This window comes from Triplophysa rosa, linkage group LG9 (assembly GCF_024868665.1).
Source record: "Triplophysa rosa linkage group LG9, Trosa_1v2, whole genome shotgun sequence".
In the NCBI taxonomy this organism is placed as follows: Eukaryota; Metazoa; Chordata; class Actinopteri; order Cypriniformes; family Nemacheilidae; genus Triplophysa; species Triplophysa rosa.
The window spans coordinates 13,180,872-13,202,747 of record NC_079898.1 but is presented as its reverse complement, the minus strand read 5'-3'; the positions used below and the strand labels follow the sequence as shown (position 1 = coordinate 13,202,747).

At 37.2% G+C, this 21,876-nt stretch overlaps 1 protein-coding gene across 1 annotated transcript in view; it reads right to left on the bottom strand.

The window, feature by feature from the left end:
* The window catches only part of atrnl1a (attractin-like 1a), a 245,483-nt gene that overhangs the window by 156,057 nt on the left and 67,550 nt on the right, over window positions 1–21,876 (bottom strand). The window contains 10 exon segments of the mRNA XM_057341818.1: window positions 1,908–2,045; window positions 2,127–2,345; window positions 9,083–9,271; window positions 10,482–10,695; window positions 14,179–14,366; window positions 14,898–15,030; window positions 15,173–15,289; window positions 15,401–15,519; window positions 17,407–17,618; window positions 17,933–18,017. Of these exon segments, the coding sequence (XP_057197801.1) occupies window positions 1,908–2,045; window positions 2,127–2,345; window positions 9,083–9,271; window positions 10,482–10,695; window positions 14,179–14,366; window positions 14,898–15,030; window positions 15,173–15,289; window positions 15,401–15,519; window positions 17,407–17,618; window positions 17,933–18,017 (1,614 nt within the window).

Below are 21,876 nucleotides of genomic sequence, written 5' to 3'. Positions count from 1 at the left end.
TTCGCGCAAAGCATCATGGGACGTAGGAAACTTGTGGATAAAAATGTATTTGTTCTGCTAAACACAATGGAAAATATTTGAGAGAATGTCAGTAACCAAACAGATCTCATTCCACATTGATTCCCATAATATTTATTTTTCCTACTATGACTAAATATTAATATTTGGGTAAACTACTACTTTAAGGGTCATCCTTTTTGAAAACAAACATACAGCGTAGACAGACAACAACATAAACAAACGTTATGTTGCCCAAATTTAACATCTGGTAGACCTCTGCAAAGAATCAATAACTGTTGTTTTAATATAATTTAATACAATTAATATTAGTACTGTCAAACGATTAATTGCGAATAATCGCATCCTGAATAAAAGTTTGTTGTTTACATAATACAGTATATGTCTGTGCGCTGTGCATATTAATTTTATATTTATAAACACATACATGTTAAAAATAATAATAATAATAATAATAATAAACGTCTATGTATTATTTCAATTATTGGTAAATATAAATTAATACAACTAAATATTTCCATATTCCAATTTGAGCAAAAATGTGTTTTCTTTACAAAGAAAGTGGCAAGATGGAAACCACTATTTTCTGTTTAAAAAGTTTCACATAGCATCTTTAGGTTCTAGTAACATACAAAATTTAAATCCAGATTTTGATTTTAAAATATTTATTATAAAAACGGATCATTTTTTCCCCCAAAATGCAATAAATCCATGACAATTAAAAAAATGCAATAAATCCATTGAATCAATATAAAAGTTATTTTTCATATTGAAACTGTTGAAAATACACAACAAAGTGACTTGATCCACATATGACAGCCTCTGAACTCAATACAATACTCTTACATACAGGCACTGGACTAAAAATACATTCAATCAGTCATCGCTCCTAAAATGAATTCAACGGGTCATCTTTTTAATGCTATAAATCAGTGCCTCATCTTCATAATCTCCTCACATAAATGATTATATTTCGATGGTTTACGTTTCTTCCCCACCGCAGAAACCAGCAAAGGTTCATCAATGCCGTCAAAATTATTCATTTTTTTGTTTGTTTGTTGAACACAAAGTACAAAGTAGATCAGGGAAACTAGGAGCCGACCGTATTCAGAGCCATTACTGTTTACAATGCGTGGAATGGCGTGCTGTGATTGGTTGAGTGGATATATCGCATTCTGCAGAGAAGTGAGACTGGCGTATATTGCGGTTTGGAAAGAAAGGAATGACATGACAGAATAACACGGCGGATATCGCATTTTGCGTAAAATTAAAAAGTGATTTTCAATACCGACCTGATATAATACTGATTTGGGCGGAAACTCTTTTATTTTTTTTAATGGCGGAGTTTGGTTCCAAACTGAGATAACTCCGTTTAAAACAAAATCAAATATTATGTTTTTTATTATGTTATCATGTTTTTGTTGTGTTAGTTAGCTGTATTTTTAGCTTAAATCAAAACAAACCAACTGCAGTTTGATTGATATTAATTGGAATGCACAATAAAAAAAACATGATTTTTAAAAAATAAATAAAACCGAGTTATGTCATTTTGGAAGCAAACTACTATGTGTATGTTTTTGTGTTTATAAATACAAAATTAATATAGGCACAGTACACAGACATATTTTTTGTAAACAAAAACTTTTATTCTGGATGCCATTAATCACGATTAATTGTTTGACAGCCCTAATTAATAGCAATAAAAATTAATATACATAATATTAATATAAATTAAATTTTCACTTTTTGTATATACTGTAGTGCATTATTGATTTTATTTAATTCAAATGTTTATTTTATAAATCAAATGTAAAATAAGTTATATTACAGCCAAATTATAGCGTCCGATGAAACCGTCTATATACTTGTACACAAGTCAAGTATCTCACCTTGGCATTTTCCTCCATTAGTGGCGTCTCCATAGTAACCAGGTAGACAGGTCTGGCATTGCTGCCCAGTTGTGAGATTCTTGCACTGCTCACACAAGCTGCCATTAACACATGTACTGTGCCCGTTACACTGACATGCTGAAACATTCAGAAAAGATGTGTGATGTGTTTATTATCACACACAACACAATTTATAGTCAGTGTACTTTTAATGCTTACCTGGACAGGTTATATACGACCAGTCATATCCCCTTTCCCTTGAACACAGACTGGTGTCCAATACCCTGTCTCGGCCCTGCCTGCTCAGGCTTCTCATTGGTCCACGATATGATCCCTCAATACACTGACCCTGACCCGTGTCACTGGGGTCTCCACACCAGCCACAGTCAGGCTGTTGCAGGCATTGAGCACATGTACGGTGACCAGAACAGTTCTGAGCTAGAAAAAAAAGAGATCTTAGAAACATCTCTCACAGTTCAACCCAAAGTGTTTTAAAAATCATGCGTCCTCTTTGTCAAACAATGTTAAAACAAACTTCCTCAAAACACTCATAAATCCACACACAGGTCGGTTTAATAAAGGTTTGTCTTTTTCTGCGTAAACAACCATCTGAAAGTCATAGCACTGAAACGTGGATAAAATGTAGCATTTAAACTGATGTTTTCATAGTTAAGCAAACATTTATTTGGTTGGCACCACGGGAAGACCACCACAGTAGTAGCCATATTGATCACTGGCAGGTAAACTAAATGTCTATAGTAACAGTCAACTGGAGCCAATGGAAAAAAGAGAGAGGGGAGAAAGACAGAAAGCGAGAATGACGTAAATTTCTTTAAATGGCATCACAGAGAATTCTTCTCGGCATGTTTTAAGGAGTAATGTGGGGACTTTAGCGGCATCTAGTGGTGAGGTTGCAGATTGCAATCAATGTCTCACACCCTCCCTCCTTTTCGAAGCACTATGGTGGCTGACACAGAACTAAGACGTCGTCACGTTTTTGCTTCTTTGCCAAAGAAGATAACATATTTACTAAACGTGCTTTGTAGAGCAGTTTGTCCGTTTAGGGCTAATGTAGAAACAGAGAGGAAGAGGACCCGCAGTGTATGTATATAGAAATAGCTCATTCTAAGGTAATAAAAACATAACGCTTCTGTCAGGTCCCGGGTCTAGCACCTGTCTGTCTCTTCCCTGTTGTAGTATGTGTATGACTGCTGAGGTCACACGGGGTTTGTTTTGACAGCTTCACGTGTTCTCCATCCGTGTGTGTGTGTGTGTGCCCCGCCCTCCGCTGCCAATTACCTCCTTGTTAACGTTCATTGTTTTCACCCGGTGCCCCTTTAGCTTCTCCCCTTTATATTCCCCTTCATCTCTCTGTTCGGTGTGCGATCGTTAACTACTGTTTGTCTCCGTACCAGGCGCTTTAGCCATATTACACACAGCACCTTTAAATCGGACACCGCAAATGGCATTTTCACAGTCTGTTAAACTCGCAACACTGCCAGCCCTACACGTGAGACTTTCACAAAGACCTGAACCTCCCCAAAGTATCCACATCTCTTATTTTGTCTTCATGTGACTTATTGTGCATCCATTCAAAGTCACTCCACATCAATTTCGTTACAATGGCTAAAACGTGCTCCCAGCGCAGTCGGAGCTGCCTGTGTATTGTTGCTTGACCTTTTAATTTCAAAATAAATTGAGTTCTGTGATATTACATTTAGACTGCAGACGGATGTGTATTCAAACAAACGCTCAGCGCTCTGAATGTCAGGCACATTGAGACATACGATTTACATTTCTGCGCCCACTGGGGGTTTACCACTTTGGGTGGCATTATATTACTTTCTATAACAAAGTCGCTCGAAAACCCCTCGGTAATGACAACCCTTTTTCAAACAGGTGCAAGTGGGAGTGGAAAATATATGCAGGCCAGAGCGGCAGAAGAAATTTATCAATTTGCCCCATGACCAGACCCCATCTAATGGGTCCTTAGACAGTGTGGGGGTCAAAATGTGTCTCGGGGTTAATAGTGAGGGCAGATTCAAAGAGAAGAGTGTCATTAAAAACAGTGCAGAGGAACACTCGGGAAATGCCATCAGAGTCAGTATGATACTAAGAAGTGAAAATAAGAGGAGGAATTTAAGAACCAGTTTTTTTTAGAAGTGGCACACTGGTTGCCCCACTCGGGTATAATATTCACACTGTATGGAATACATACGGACATATATAAATCTTTGTATATTCAGAAATCTTGTTTGGCACTGTCATGAATGTAAAAATGAAAACATGAAATGAAATAATAGATGCTTTTGTAGAAATTTTTAATATAATATATTTGACCGAAATGTCAGACAGAACCGGTTATCTAGATGCACTTCCAGTTACAGGTGTATGTTGCATATGCACATCTTATATGAATTCATCTCTAAAAATAATATACCACCTGCCAAAAAATGAGAATTTGGACATCCAAGTTCCAGGGATTTGCATGTTCTTTTACGTTTTTGATCTATATTTCCATAACAGATGTGCTAGGTGAACTCTCCCGCTGCATTATTCACACCCAGCACAATGATTCATTTAAAGGCGTCGTTCATTCGGCACAATCGCAGAGGTGTCTCATAATTACAAACACGCATTTCATTTCGCTGCCTTTCTTACTCTCTCCTCTCTGTTTTGTTTTGGTCAAACGAGGATTATCTTTTAGCTAAAGACACCTACACACTTATTACATATGCAAATCTATACCTAACATTTTCAACGTTTCTAAAGAGCATCACTTCTCTATATTTAATAACAGCACGGCTGGCTCTTTACGCAAATTCGGTTTCACAACTTTCACAAACTGACATGTGGACATTATTCAAAATGAAATTCAGAAATAAGCCGTTATCCTAATATAAAAAGCTGCTAGTGGCACTGGTTCAGATATTAAACTTTCTGAAAGCTCAGTTTAAATTACAGATGCATTATGTGAAATTTCCAAAGGTGATGATAACCCGAATGTCCTAGTGTGTTATTCATAACTGAAAATACATGCAGGCTCATTATCAGCACTGTAGATTATACCTAGGATATCAATGTGAACCCTATCGTTTCATACTTTCAAATAAACCTTTTATAACAATTGCAAGATTTACACATTTAAATCTATATTAAAATCTGTTATTGGCATGACTGACCCAAAGAGACCACAGACAAATCTTTGCTTGGATTTATCCATCGACAGGTGGCCTTGTCTCATTAGTAGGTTTGAAATGCAAAAGAAAAGGCTGATCTTTGGTCTAACTGTGAATGTGTACTTATGAGGAAATTGTTTGATGAGTATAAATTTTCAATACTAGACATCACAGCTAGTGACAAATTTCCGGCACTCAACATTGTTAACTAAATTTATTGTTGGATCTGGTGACACATTGTTTGTGATATTTCAGTAACACTTTACAATGAGGTTGTATTTGTTAACATTAGCTTGCATTAACTAACATGAAATAACAATGAGAAATACAGTATATCTGCATGTATTAATCTGTGTTAATGTTAGTTAATGTCAATAAAACTATTCGTGTTAGTTCATTCATGGTGCATTAAAGGAACAGTTCACCCAAGAAATGAAAATTCTGTCATCATTTACTCACCCTCAAGTTGTTCCAAACCTATATAAATTTTGTTGTTCTGTTTAACACAAAGAAAGATATTTGAAAGAATGTTTGTAACCAAACAGTTCTGGGGCACTATTGACTTCCATATTAAGGAAGAAACTACTACGACAGTCAATGGTGACCCAGAACGGTTTAGCTTCCCACATTCTTTAAAATATCTTCTTTTGTGTTCAACAGAACAAATTTTTTTATGATTTTGGAACAATTTGAGGGTGAGTAAATGATGACAGAATTTTTATTTTTGGGTGAACTATCCCTTTTACGAATGGTAACAGTTGCAACGTTTGATTTTAAAATGTATTAAATGCATTCAATTTACATGCATTTTACATGAAGATTAATAAATGTTTTTCAATTATCGTTCATTGTTAGGTCATTGCTTTGGATAAAAGCATCTGCTAAATTAATAAATATAAACTCATGTAAGTGTTTTAAAGCACAAGCTCTTCATAATCACATCAACTTACAACAAAAACAGAATGTTTGGTGAGATCTGAAGAGAAAAGATTACACCGTTCTGAAAAGTAAGATGTTCACTCCGCACAGAGCCTCAAGAATATTCATTTGTCAGAGTGTCTGAAGACTGAATAAATGAAGAGTCTAAACTGCCAACTACACTCAACAATAACATCAAACCCATTTTGTGGCGTGACAGTACGACAGCGATCACTGTTGACACTCAACATATTGACACACAATTCAAAAAGTACTTGCTTTTTATCTTAACTTCTGGATGCAAAATGCTAGATTTTCCAGGCATACTGATCCGTTGCATTCTCTCATTTCCATTTTGATTAAGTGTGTATTACCAAACTGTCTGTTTCTTTATTCCTATCTAGCGTTATTTTATATAGAGAAATAAATGTTTAATATATATATAACACCAGCACTTTCTCTAATGAAACTATCCTCCATCACGACAGTTTTATCCACAAAGCATTTCACAGAAAAAGAGTCCTCTAGCAAAATATCTGCTTTGCCCATGAGCCGGTCAGACTCCACGGAGAAGCAAGACTCTTCCAGCAATCGGCATCCATCAGAGAGCTGACCTTAATGATGTTTATAGTTTGACAGATCATCTTTATGAACACGGCCATCAGCATCCACCTTAACAATGCACTTGAGGCTTTCAGTCTCTGCAGTGCAGATAAAATCAATGGCTAGCAGAGAAAGAACTGTTATATCTGTGAAACTCTATAATGACAACTGGAGAAGGAGATTCTGGTCTGAGGGTTTTAAGGCCAAGAAAGTCTTTCAGCTTCTGGAGACGGTGCAGACGGGCAATTCTGCCTGTCAGGTTTCTGTTGTAGTGTTTTCTTTTGGAGAAATATGTTGGTTATTAAGCATTATCCCTCTCAGTTGGACTACATATCTATTTTTCATCCTCGTTCCTGACGCAGGCAGCGCTACTCATTTACACTGCATTAAAATGCCAGCTCCAGTGCATCTTAACACATTGAAAAAGAATGATTCTGTGTCTCCACAAACTTGCTGATGACTATACAAGGTAGGCCAGCGTCAGCTACTCCTAAGGCTGTTCTGAGACGAATACCATCAGTCATTTGAGAAATTCTGGCATGAGTTTTTGTTTTGGACCAGAATGATACCTCTCGTGTGTAGAGGAATATGTTCTGCAAATCTACTTATAAGGAACTAGAAGGGCTATTAAAATTATAAGTTGGCTGAGTAGATATAAGGCTACTAAGGATTTAGATGGTACGGCCACAGAATTCAGAGTTTGTTCACTGGTTTCTAATAAATACTACACAAAAATAACAAGTGTTGACTGAAATCACCAACACAATCTGATTGGCTGGCTTTTACGCCACACCCTGGGGTAAGGAAATGCTTTTTACTTAGTTAAACTAATTTATGGTAAAAATAAAAATAATCATTTATTCACCCTCGTTTTATTTAAAACCTGTATGATACATAAATCAATACATAAACCTCATTTCCACAAAATTTCCACCACATCCACTTTATCACCTGCACTTTTAAAAACATTTTTACATATATTTCACAACTATCTGTATATATTTTCATTAGTGGTGTGTGACCAGACACTTATCCCATGAGACGAGACGAGATTTGTAAACTTTTTTTAAAGAAATCCTCAATGATGAAATATATAGGGATATATAGTCTCTTATTCACCTTAAAAAGACAAAATGCAAAAAATGTAGGCAATCAACTTGTATTTTATGAAACAAATAAACTTATATTTTAATGAATTAAATTATGCAGTAATAAACAATATGTAAACACTGCTAAATGTTTTGTCACAAACTCAACTGACAGGCAGTAATTGCACAAAAATGATGCTTTGATTTCTTAACAGGCAAAGCTTTTAGTAAAGAGCTGTGGTTGTTTTCTCTATATGTTTTTGCATAGTGCTCGTGTTAGCAGAGGTGGCGATCATATCACACTGTCAATCCTCCTTCCTCCACTGACCGAACCTTCATAGCCTTCAGAGAAACAGTTAAAACTGCATAAACACATCATGTTTTATGCTAACATTGCACATATGTAAGAGACAGACGATCTGTTTTTCAAGAGGTTTGCCTGGAATGTTTTTAAAATAACGTAAAGTGATCTTGCAATTGCTATACTCTACTTGTGGTACAGTCCGCTGCTGTTAAGCAGAGTGCTGCTAGCAGTCCGAGGCGTGCGGACCGTCCGTCTAGCGCGTTTACATAGAGAATCGGTGGGAAAGTAGCGCTGCGGGATGGGAATGGCCGGGCCTGTCACTGTAGCTCACAGCACGCACAGACTTTGTGCAGTTATTAGCGTGTTCTGTACAGTAATGAAAACAGGTCGAATCACAACAAAATGTGCACTCACACAAATGCTACCAAATATATTTTGAGGTCGCACAGATTAAATATAGGGAGCATATGCGACTAAAATGGTCGCAATTTCGAGCTCAGCACTCCATCATGCCAATTGCGTGAGGATATTGTGTTCTCGCGAGACCAATCAGATCTCGACACATCGGATCTTGCGAGATCTCGTCACACTCCTAATTTTCATTGTCGTTTTTTGGGTGAACTAAAAAGGTACCATGTTGATTTTATTTAGCAGTTTGTTTTCAGTTATGTCGTATTACTTATGTATTAAGAAAAATGTCACACCTTCAGATGTTTTCTGCACAAAGACCAGACATTATGCTGCAGGTAAAAATTCAGACTACGATCAGAATGACTTTTTCTCTGTGCAAGAACGCTTTCTCTAGTATGAGGTGGGACAGACGTCAATAGTTTATGGATTTTCCAGTGGAGGCCAGTCAGAGTATGACAGGAGTTTATAGTGAGCTTGATATCTGCCGGTGTAACATACTGAGGGCTCACAGCGTCTGCTTTTACAGAACTCAGTCTCCCTTAGGCTCACAACAGAATGGAGAAACAGAAAGGGTAAAATGAGAAGGTGGGGAGTTAACTAGTTAGAAGGGGTGCATGTGTGTGCTCTGCCAGTATATTACTGTGTGTGTGCCCTTGAAGAATGTTCACTCACAGCCACAGTCTCCAGTCTGCCACTCCAGACACTGGCCGTAGGGGAAGGAGATGACGTAAGCATTTGAATCCACACAGCGCCTGGTGCTGCTGCACCACATGCACTCCATGGCCTGGCTGGTGCAGTTGGCACAGGTGGTCCGCAAGGCGCAGGGCATCTTACAGGGGCGCACGCTGAGGTTTGGGCTCACTGGGAATCGCAAGGGTCAGTATTTTGAGGCAGTTCAAACAAATTACATGGTGTGAAATTACACAGAAATATCAAAGAAAAATCTATAACAATATTGAGAATTAAAGATATTCTGAAAGTGGGGCTCAAGTCTGACACTGTCATGGGATTGGTTTGTGTTTTTGGTTCATGGTAATTGTATAAGGTATGTCATGGGATTTGGTTTGTGACAATGACAAGTAACACTACAACAAGGGAAACACAGGCAGGACCATTACAGACACTCTTATATAATTATATAATTTCTATATATAGTAAAGTATATAGTATTATCTTCTATGTTGTTCATCTTTCTCTAGCTTATTTGTTTTATTCATCTGAACACTTAATAGTTCCTTTGTTGGACAAAATGTTAATTGCTCTCTGGTTTATAATCGTCTCTCTGTTTTTAATAATCAATTGATGATGATGACAACATATTTATTTTATGTGTGTGTTGTCTCCTGTAGAGAAAGAGACACTGTTCAAATGAGCACAAGCAGCTGAATAATGTAAATCAAAACAAATAGAACAAACACAGAGATGAGGGGCGGAGGATTTCGCATTCATTCATTATGCTCTTTGGATATGTCTGGGGGGAGTGGCCAACTTGGATTCAATGCCTCATTTTACTTCCTCCGAGACTCTATTCCAGGGTGTTTCAAACGGGTCCAATAAACATACTGCAGCCAAGGCAACAGAGGTGATGTGAGCCCACAGCTCATGTTTAAAAAAACAACACAAGTCAAAGAAAAGCAAAGTTACAGTATCTGTTAGAATGCTTGCCAAAAATTATTTAAAATGAAAATCACTGTTGGAGAATTCTTGTTTAGAGACTTTCTTTCACGAAACTCTTTGGACTGAAGTCATCAGTCATGTTTTTATGTGAAAACTATACACATATGTTAGAGAAAAGTAACAGAAAGTTGACCGATTATAAGTTGAAGACTATACTGTACTTATGGGATTCAATGTGTGATGCACACAAACTCATTGACAGGCCCAGACAGAATCTGCTGGCTGAAACACACAGTTTTCAGTAAAAGAATATCTTAAACAAAAGTACAAGTTTTCTGCGAACCCAGATTCCATGCGAGCCAACCCATGAAGAACACAGAGCAGGTGTTGAATCACCTCCAGGTTAATGTCAGAATACAAAGGTGTGAAAAAACCTAACAATAATTGTACTCACCAAGTGGTTTCTCACAGATCAGCCCCTCAGTGTTGGCAGTGCAGGGTTTGGCTTTCAGACCGGCTACCTCAGCTCTTTCCAGGTATGCACAGAATCCCGAGTCACTTGGCTCCCCCGGTAACCACTGCAGTGTGCTGGCAGTAAAGGGAGATGTGTCCTCCCACCCCCAGTATGAAACATTGATCTTCCTGAGACCCACCCATGGAGTTAGCCTCTGCATGAGAGAGTAAAATCTTACAACGGTGCATTCACTTGCTAGGTTTGTAAAGGTGACCGAAACACAATGTTTATTTGATGTAAAGCTCGTGTAAATATATTCAAGTAGCTTTTGACTGCAGGTGTAATAAGCTGTTATCACCTCATGTCTATAAATAATCTGATTATGGACATTAGCGTAAAGATCAAGACAGCGCACAAACTATAAACATGACATGTCTGTGAATTTAGACCAGAGGCGTTCATCTTCATAAAGCTCTGTTTGAACTCGATTTGAACTTGATTTTGCAACATTATGAACTTCTAGCCGGACATTTATCCAGAGCACCTTGGCGTGTTGATGGCTAATAAGCCGATCTTCTGTGTATGAGAAACGCAACAGGCTTATAAACACACTTCCATTACATTTTTTCCTCTTTACATGCTGTATTAACAAAGAGCCAAACGGCCAACGCACAATTAAATTATTAATTCAATGCGAAACAAACATCATCTGAAATAGTCCAATTCCTTTAGATTCCAGATTCAAATGAACAACTTCCCCTCTGAAAGGGTTTTGTGTGCTTTGATTAACGGTTTTCAAAAGGTTTCAGATCTGCTGTAAGTTTAACACATAAAGTGAGTTCTGCTGTCTGAGTGAATGACAGCTCAGAGACAAAGTAGCGGCGAGGAAAAAATTTGGCATGTGAATCTTTTTCACATCAAAGGTGGGGCCTTTATAAAACTGTGTTAATCTTCAAAGGACAAAAGCCGCTTACGCACTAAGGCCCCCGGATTAAAAAGAGAGTCATTCCTTTCCTTTTAATTAACACGGCAAATATTTACAGACCTGTGCCGGGGAACGCTGCAGAGTTTGGGTGGACAGGGTTTTTAGCAAAGATATGACTGAACATTCATTCTGGTGAAGTTTAAGCTTTTCTGACATTTAGAAATAAACATAATACACGGAGAAAAATCTGGCACTGTGTTTGTACTCGACACAGAAAATTGCCAAGTAATGCTAATGTTGTGCAAAAATATCTGTCAGGACATTTGAGGCCGGTGAAAGAGACCTGACAGAAAAATTCAGAGCCGTGCAACACGATATATGGCTGCTGTCCTTCTGAAACCTTGCATCTCCAGATTTCGTTTATTTTTTGCCATAAATAATTATTATTAGTCAACCTTTATGTTTGTCACTGGGTTTTGCAAAATGTAACCAATAAAAATTATTACAAAGTGCTTTTCGGCTTTAATAGCACAGTATTTAAAGGAGTAGTTCACTTTCAAAATAATTTTTCATGATAATTTACTCACCCACATGTCATCCAAGATGTTTATGTATTTGTTTCTTTAGTCGAAAAGAAATTAAGGTTTTTGATGAAAACATTCCAGGATTTTTCTCCATATAGTGGACTTCAATGGACTCCAAACGGTTGAAGGTCCAAATTACAGTTTCAGTGCAGCTTCAAGGGCTTTAAACGATACCAGACGATGAATAAGGGTCTTATCTAGTGAAACGATCGGTCATTTTCTAAAAAAAAATAAGAATGTATATGCTTTATAAACACACATGCTCGCCTTGCTCTTTTCTGCGATGCGCATTCATGACTTCACGTAATATGTAATTACGTTGAAAACTTGCACGTTCAAATTCTAAATACTGACTCAGTACTTCCGTCTACGCCAAGTGTGACCTTTTCAACTTAATTATGTAATACGTGAAATCATGAATGCACATCGCAGAACAGTGCTAGGCAAGCATTTGTGTTTATAAAGCATATACTTTTTTTTTAAATAACCGATCGTTTCGCTAGATAAGACCCTTATTCATCGTCTGGTATCGTTTAAAGCCCTTGAAGCTGCACTGAAACTGTAATTTTGACCTTCAACCGTTTGGAGTCCATTGAAGTCCACTATATGGAGAAAAATCCTGGAATGTGAAAAATCCTTCATCAAAAACCTTAATTTCTTTTTGACTAAAGAAACAAATGCATAAACATCTTGGAGGACATGTGGGTGAGTAAATTATCATGACAATTTATTTTGTCTATTAATCTTTAACTATTTAAAAAGGACAGTACTTTCCCATTTCCTGAAAAACAGCAATTTTAACAAATAACATTTCGGAAAGACAGTGACGATATTAACCTTTTGCTTGAATTCATGAATCAAAGTTTCTAAAGGAGGTCAATATTTGAATGAATTCAAAATCGGACAAAAATCGGTATCAGTCAGCAATTTTTCATACCATCAGCCGAGTGTTTAAAAACAGCCGATGATCAGGGCTGATATATTATGTCAATCAAAAAAGGACAGAACAATACAATGAATTTGTGCTCTGTATATATAAAATGTTAGGAAACATCAGCAGTTTGATGTTCAATATTAATCATTATATGAATTAATAACATTCAGAAAGTTAAGAAATATTTGGCTAATTTAATCTTCGGAATCGGTATCAGCAGATATCACTGTGAATATGGGTATCGGTGGAGAAATTTAGTATTGGTGCATCTCTAGTAGAGGTCGACCGATTCATCGTTTTTGCCGATTAATCGGCACCGATAACAATAATTTGAACTATCTGCAATCCCCCCGATAGTTTTTCCTGGTTGCGTTTGATCAAGACACAGCAGGGAAAGCTCTACTATGATACGCATGTAGAAAGTGCAGAGTATAGAGTAAAACAGTGACCTCTAGAGGCGGAAATAAAACTAATACTGACAGCCTGTTTGGTTTGGAGACGTGAGATGGTTAAAAGTTTCACAGTGACAGTTGCAGTAAACATGACATGTTAAAAAGTAATTCATTAATTGACTATATGCTGCATTAATGGAGAACAGTAGTATTTTTGCAGACAGGGCTGAGAGCGCGCTAACATTAGTAACCTATTAGATTAAGAAGTTATAACAGGGTGCCAAAAATACACACAAAAAATGTTTAAATGTTATTATTGTAACTACTGTATGGATAGACATTTGTCAGTATAGTGATGTGTGTGTGTAAATGTAAATGACATTCGTTTTAATGTAAACTAACACGCATGTGAACACGACAATATACAGTACAGTATATTGTAAAATATTACAATGGACCCGTCATTCTTATATGTTAATTTGGTTACAATAATTTTTTTAATTACCTACTACTATTTTGTTTAAATCATACACTGGAGTTTAATATTTATTAATATAGTTAATATTTATGTGTTATTTAAAAGTACAACACAGTTTAATGGTTTAAGCAATAGTGTTTATTATTGTAATACACTTCATTACTATTTTACTGTTCTTTTTTTATTTGAAATCTGTAATTAATCATTATCGGTAGGTACTGGCCACCTTAGTTATCATTATCGGCAAAATCCAATATCGGTCGACCTCTAATCTCTAGTTCAAACACTTACAATATGCAACTCATCAACAAGTCCTTTTGGTAAATGTCGGCTGTGCATTATAAAATAAAATTTCACATAAATGTCACTGAAAGTTTGACTCACCCGTCCCTGCAGCTGATACTTCTGCAGCTCTTCCAGTATAAAGTCCACCTGCATGCTTGAAGTTAATGAGGCGATGTTGCTGTCAAGGTTCTTACAGTTGTGCTGAGCATTATCATAACTGTCCTTGCTGGAATTCAGTCTGAGACACGCATCTCCAATCTGATTCCAACCATCCCCGCACAAGTGTGCTGTAAACAGGTAGAGAAATTCGGGTTCTGTCCAAACGGGCCTCGATCACACATGAGCTCAAAGGCCACGTTATTCACATTGTACAAACTCCTTCACATCCACGGACAAAGTCGCAGTCAATTTAGAAACCGCAAAGCACTAAAAATAATGTAAAAATAACAATCGCTCTTCTCAATTCACACACACTACACATTATTTGATTCTAAGATAAAGGCTTCCATATGATGTAGACAAACAACAGAACACTAAAACATCAAAGAAAGAAAGAGAGGGAAAAGAATAATAAACTTTGGGTTCTTTGACACTCTGTTTGGCCATAAATGGATAAACAGCTCAGCACACTTGAATAATTATTGCACCTCTATTCTGCCTTCTGGTCAACTCATATGTGATGTACTATCCAGCTGCACAGCCTGAATATTCCTGTCTTTCCTGTAGTTAATAGCGTTTTAAGATTTAAGAATAACGGTATTGTTTTTCCTACAGTACTTTACTGTTATGTCTGTTCATCCATTCATCCTTCAGCTCACCAGGGAGGGCGTGGCATTCTTGCTGCTGTGGTTCCCACTGGCAATTGATGTAAAGGGAGCAACTCCTGCAGTTCAGCAGCTTGCTGCAAACTTGTTCAGTCCGAACACTTCATTTGGTAAAGTTCTTCACAGACTAAAAAACAAGACACAAAAACGCTGTTAAGAGCATCGGTAATACATTCATATATTTTGCCCTGCTTGAAATGTCAATGATAACAGCTGGAAGAGATTTTCCAAGCAATGTTACTGCATAACGCAAAGGCGTTACTGTGTACCTGGCCGTTTTGGCGTATGCCAGGTCTCCAGATGGAAAGCTGGTGCTCAGAAAGCATGGCAGGGGGAGGGTTGAGATACAGAGGACCTCGAGGGTGACGGGCGAGCTCAACTGTGAGCTGAACACAGACAAAACAAATGCTACTTATGCAAATGTTTATAATTATAAATACTGAAAGTATTTTGTTAAATAAACTAAGCAATCTTAGAAACAGAATTTTTGGACTTACCACAGTACAGTTGTTTAAAGAAGAGATGCATTTCTTATCCTCACACCATTGGCAGTCATTGGTGTTGGCCGTACAGGACGTACAGTCAGAATACTGGTGACACAGCTTACCGACTGGTGCTACGATTACACAACAGTCATCGAAGACAAATCAACTGATTAACAAAAATCAGAGGTGACATGTTTAGATGTCTCGGGGTGAGTGGGTGTGTGATATGACAGTTGAACTACAAAGGTGAACATGCAAGCGAAAATAAAACCAAAGAGCCAAGAACAGAGAAGAAACCTAAAGTGTGAATTGGTTTAATCCAGACAAAAATATACACATAAATATTGTGTTATGTGTTCTTGTCTGTTTGAGGGGAGATGTTTTGTACTTGTTGGTTTGTTTTCATCATTATTTCTGGGAAGGAGAGGTCACACAAGAACTGCTTTTTGTCTGGAAGAGAATCCAAGAATAAACAAAAAAAAAGAGCAAAAGAGACCAAAGATGATGGGAGAAGGGGAACATAAATAACTCTTCAACCTCTTGACATGTCATTACTAACTAAGTTTAAGTTTTGATCGACTCAATTAGTAACTGAACCCATTGGGGTTTAGAATCACCAATTTGTGATGTCTAATGAACCGTAGTATGATATCTGAAATCTTAAAAGGTCCAGTGTATGAAATTTAGCGACATCTAGCGGTGAGGTTACGAATTGCAACCAATGGCTCACTCCACCCCTCGTGTCTCCCTTTCAAGCTCATTCTAAGGTATTAAACGCATAACGCTTCATTGTGTAAGGTCTTTATACACCTCTGAACACATAGTTAATAATTTTGTATTGCAATTCTGTCAATAGATCCTCCAAAAACTGACACACTGGACCTTTAAGAAAGATTTATTTTTGTATGTGAGATTTGCATAATATACAATGTATTTATATGTTGGCCTTTTTTAATTAATTACATCATGTCAATACATAATAAGTCTAGATGCCCATAGAGGTACCCACACTATGCACTATAATAAATTGCAAGATTACAGGACCATAAAATAAACACAATGCAGGATAATCCATCATGAACGTGTTTTCAATACTTAATTAAAGTTGAATCCACCTTTGATACCTCTCCAAACTCCACACAGTAATTGCAGTAATCCTCTCAGGTCCAGTTTTGCCCACAGACAAAAACATCTGTATCCACAATCGCTGGAGTTGGTTTCATCATAATCATAATTACATCGCCATGAGATTATTACGTGCTGGATGACCTTTTCTTAACTCAATTATCAACAGACATTAGCAAATTCAGGACGGATTTAGCCAATGGAAAACTGGCAATTCGCCATTAGGGTGAGGCTAAACATGCGAGTCGCTCTGCATATGAACCCACCGCAAATGTATCAAGTGTAAACAGGATTAGATGTGGATTAACAATAATCTCTTGACAGAAGATTAATGGGAAAGTAAAATACTCTCCAGGTGTATGTTTGACACACAGAGCATACAAAGCAACACGATTCAATAAATCGCCCAGTGAACTTGACTGCACTTGGATGGCCTTTGGGATAATAAACCGGGTGTAAGGAAATCCCAGTACAACAAGATGAGAAGAAAGTGTAAACATTTCAAAATGATATTCAGCCACTCCATTTATCTTATTACAGGACTCTCGGGAATACTTGATTCTGACTGGTTAATCACAGCAGTATGTTATTATGAAAGTCAGTGTCGGCTCTCTTGTTCTGAAACCACACCATCACGTGCATTAAATGCATTTTACCGGCCAAAAATGTGAGTGCATTTTAGTAAGAATTTACCTGAAATAAACAGGGAAAACATTTTAGAAGGCACTGAATAGAAAAACAAATGTTGAAAATGTTGAAGAGTAATAATGGAGAGGGTGAATTTATTGTTATAAAGACGTGAAGGTGAAAGAAAATGAAGTAAATGTAAAATCCAGACTGGAGTAGAAGCAGAGTGAACATTTTACCCACAGTGCCAAGGTTTTGTTACTTACTGCTCCGTTCAGGGCAGAAAGAGGCCGGCACGCTGCCATCTGTATGGCTGGAGTCCCAGGAAACGCAACTTTCATTGACCCAAACACAGCGAATGCCAGGACCGGCACTCTGACAAAGAGCCACGTCCAGTAAGGCCTCGCAGCTGCCAGCCTTATAGACCAGCACATCATTCAGAATCACACCAGATAAACCACCAAACACATACATCGAACTGAGGGAAAACAAAACACAGACATCTTATTTTAGCATTTAAAAAGAAAACCGTCAAAAATAAATTCAAAGAAATTGCAAAAAAACTGCACAAGTCAGAAGGAAGAGTGTATACTGATATGTATAATGTATCAAAAGTTACATACAATATCATGCACTTGTGCATTTGATAGCTTAGATTGATGCTTTTACCCAAAGTGATGCGACACACGCAGGCTGTTCATTTTATACATATTTGCATTCCATGAGAATATATATGATACAGTATATGATATGATTTTCTAGGAATGGAATGAGAGCACATCAGGGACTTACCCATTACTGACAACTGCTGTGTGTCCAAAACGGTTCACATCACGATGAAGATTTGGCTTTGGCATAACTGTCCACTCATCACATGCTGCAAAAGATACACAAACCTATAAACATAGAAATATTGATGACATTATGACATAAAAAAGATGTTTTTTCCCCACATTGATTCGTAATTTGATGTTTTAATCTAAGAGTGATTTTTATACCTCAGGAGTGACAGCCACAGCAGTGGTGTATATACCCCACTCCATGTAAACCAAACCTTTACACTGACAAAGTCATCTGTGGGTATTGAGCTTTATGTGTTTATCCAGGTTACATGAGCTCTGTGGCATGTTCCACTCGGGTACCTGATCGGACAAGCTCCCGGCTTGTTGCACGCGCTTTAATTCACGTATTATCTGCACTCATGGTCAGTTTATCAGCAGCGAGAGTAAATCTCGAGACTCTTTATGCTCTACAGGCTTTGCTGCTAGCAAATGCACTATAGCAAAAGCCCCTTTCACACAGTAATGCTGGCAAATTATCGTAAACAACCAGAATGACTTTTCCAGTAAACACACAAAAGCAATGTTCCGTTTTTTTAACCAGTAAGATGCTATTTACACATCAGTACGAAAATACCGGGTTAACTTCCTCTTTCCTCTAAACGACTACAACGGATATGATCAGGTTTCCAAACATTAGGGATGTAACAATATAATAGATATCATGTTATCGCAATCGCAAAATTGTCTCATTATTATCTTGGTCACATGACTGTATGAAACTATAGGTCTTCTGGGCCTAACATAGAGAATGTTAGAAAAATAATAGATGTTACCTTTGTCAAGGTCTCTCTGGTGCAATTATTTTATTTTATAAAAGGGACTAAATTTTTAGGTCATTTGACCCATCTTATACTATAAATCATACCTCTAACCAACAGTTATGATTAGAGGATAAAGAAAAGAGGATGCTTGTGGCACGTTATCAAGTCATCATTTGTCATTTTAAATATTGCAATAAATATTGTACCGTGGACTTTATACCGTGGTATTATCGTACAGTGAGATTTTGATATTGTTATGTATTTTTGTCCCTACCAAAAATACATAATACGTTTTCTTTTTTTTGTGACAAACCTTTACATTCTAGACAACTAGCTTAAGCATCATGCAATTTGAGGTTGACATATGTTTGTAACAGAGAATTATGTGTTAAATTCAGTGCAGTGGAAATGGTCAACAGGACATGGATCCATTGGCCCATTCAGGTAATTGGTTCTATAAGTAAGGAATAATTGACAACGGGCCGTTCAATTATCGAAAGTTAATGCACACCCCGAGGTGGTAATGCTGCCACGATGCGAAACAGAGTTACACCTCGGGTGTGCATTAACTTTTGATAATTGAGCGGCCTGGAGTCAATTATTCCGCTTATACCACTGTTACCACATCACAAGTAATTTTTCAGGTGTTTTATTTCAAGAGATGTGTTATGTTTGCCGCGCTTATAATGCTACTGTGAGTGGAGGACTATTTTCTCATCCGAAGCCGCCGGTAATTCCAAGACGTCATTTTAAAGGCTTGAGAGAGAGCGCGCATGCACATGTGATTGTAGTAATGACAAAACCCTGTGAACAAGTAGGCTTGTCAAAATGTATAAATTACTTTGTTGGTATTTTATAGTTATAAACATGATGTAAAAAAAACGGAACAAGTATTCAATCTATGTTTATTTATTCACTAAGTGCCAGCTGCAGTTCTCACAGTTGCATTGAAAGCTCGCAGGTGATTGTTTAAAGCGTTTGCCCCCTCTCTTTCTACCTCTTCAGCAAACTTATTTTTTGTTTTAAGCCAATCGTTGAACACATTTACTGCCCAAGCGGTTGTCTTTTGGGTGTTTTCTTTGTGTTTTTCACCTTCAATCTTGTCTAGTTGTTCTTCAGTGACCGTTTTATGACGTTTGCTAATGCTGGCTGCCTTTAATGTTCACTTTCTTTTTTTTCATCTTCTTGACTGTCAAGTACAGCTTTCGCCCAATTGTCGAAATTTTTGTACTTTCCATAATTATTAAAAGTTATTTCTGGAAATTTAAATCGTCTTCCATGTTGTTTGTGGTGGACTGTAGCTACAGTATAAATCCGTTATAATGGTAAAACTTGGCCCAGTGATATCGAACTGTAAATCGGTCGACAGATCTGGAACTACTTCATAGGTGAGTGTTTGACTGAAAAGTAATGCACACCTGTAGAACCTTCGGCAGCCAATCAGAATCATGCATTCCACAGCCCCGTGGTATAAAACTCTATAAACAACAGCATTTACATACAAACAAAACAAACATGTGTTTATGACTTTAAGTGCTCCAAGATGCATTTGCAGGCCCTGTTCACCAGTTATTTTGAGATGCTGTTTGTTCATTATCATATATCACTGGAACAGTGAAACACATAACTGGAGTATAAAAACAATAGCACAGACAGAGTAAGATTCATCAATCTAATTTCCATCTTTGAAAATACATATAGGTGTGTGCACAAGAAAAAACTAAATATAGTGGCATATCTAGTCCTATGACAACTCAATGTGAGCATGTAGCGGCTGTGTGTGTATAACAAGGCTCTTTAGAGAGCCATCTCAGACTTCTCAGCCAACACAGACTGGCACAACATTAATATGTAAATTTGGCATTTACCCTTTCCCAAGCAAACAGTGTGCAGCTGAGAGAGTGCACGGGCAGGTTGCAAACAGCCCTCTTGTGCGTACTACTGACTGAGCTGCTGTTGAACTAAAATCACACAAGCATACGCATAAAATATCTCAGAACACCGGCCAAATAGCTGCACAAAGAGGATTAGAGTTGGCTAATCTTTGGCTACTGTTATTCTGTGCTGTTGTACTACAGCAGACTCTAATGGACAGGTCTGAAAAAGTGCATAGCATTGTTTCAGAATGTCAGGTGTGTTTATTCATTAAAACTACATAAATGGGAATACACCTGGCATTTACCCTTATAATGCACTGTGACATCATACGGCTTGTAAATTGCTGTGAGAGTTGCTGGAGTTGAGCTGGTGTGAAATGCTGGGGAAATTTCCATCAAGCTACAATTATTGGATAAGTGGAAAAATGTCATTAAGCAATAAAGACCAGTTTAGAAATAAGACATCACACATTCCTATCTTATCTTAAATGACATTCACACCAAAAACGATAACAATAACCATAACACTAACTATATTAGTATCTACTCATATGTTATGGACATTTAAATTTACTAACATTTTACTATGTACAAAAACATTTACAAACACATGATGCTGTAGACACGATATCACAAGCCAAAAAAATTCAGAGCTTGCTTATTCAACCACAACATTACATGCTGAAAAAAAGTCTTGTTTTTTTACTTGTTCTCTAGTATCTAAACATTCATATATCAAGATACATTGAACAAACAAACACAGCTGAACTTCCGTAATGAACGAAGCACATTGATGGGCTACTCCTTTTCTCGCTCTCGCTTGTTGACATGTGGGTTTTTCCCGGAGACTTGTCCAATAAGGGACTACGAAAAGTTGCTATGTAAGGGAATTTCATGTTTGGAAAAAACTTTACGAAACCTATGCGAACCTTGGGGGAGTGTATCAAACACAGATATACTACGTTATACATCTAACTCGTTCTTTGACAAGTTGACCATGTTAAGCATGAGAAGCTAGCATGTTTAATAGGGGTGTAACGATACACTCAGCTCACGATTCGGTACATATCTCGATGCTGGGTTCACGATTCGGTACATATCTCGATGCTGGGTTCACGATACGAGACACATCTCAATATTTTGAACAAAATTAAAATTTCAAATAACATTTATTTTCAAAATGTTAACAATTTTGGTAACTTATTTTGTTGCACATACAACTTAATAAAGAATTTTAACATTTTAAGGCTTAACTG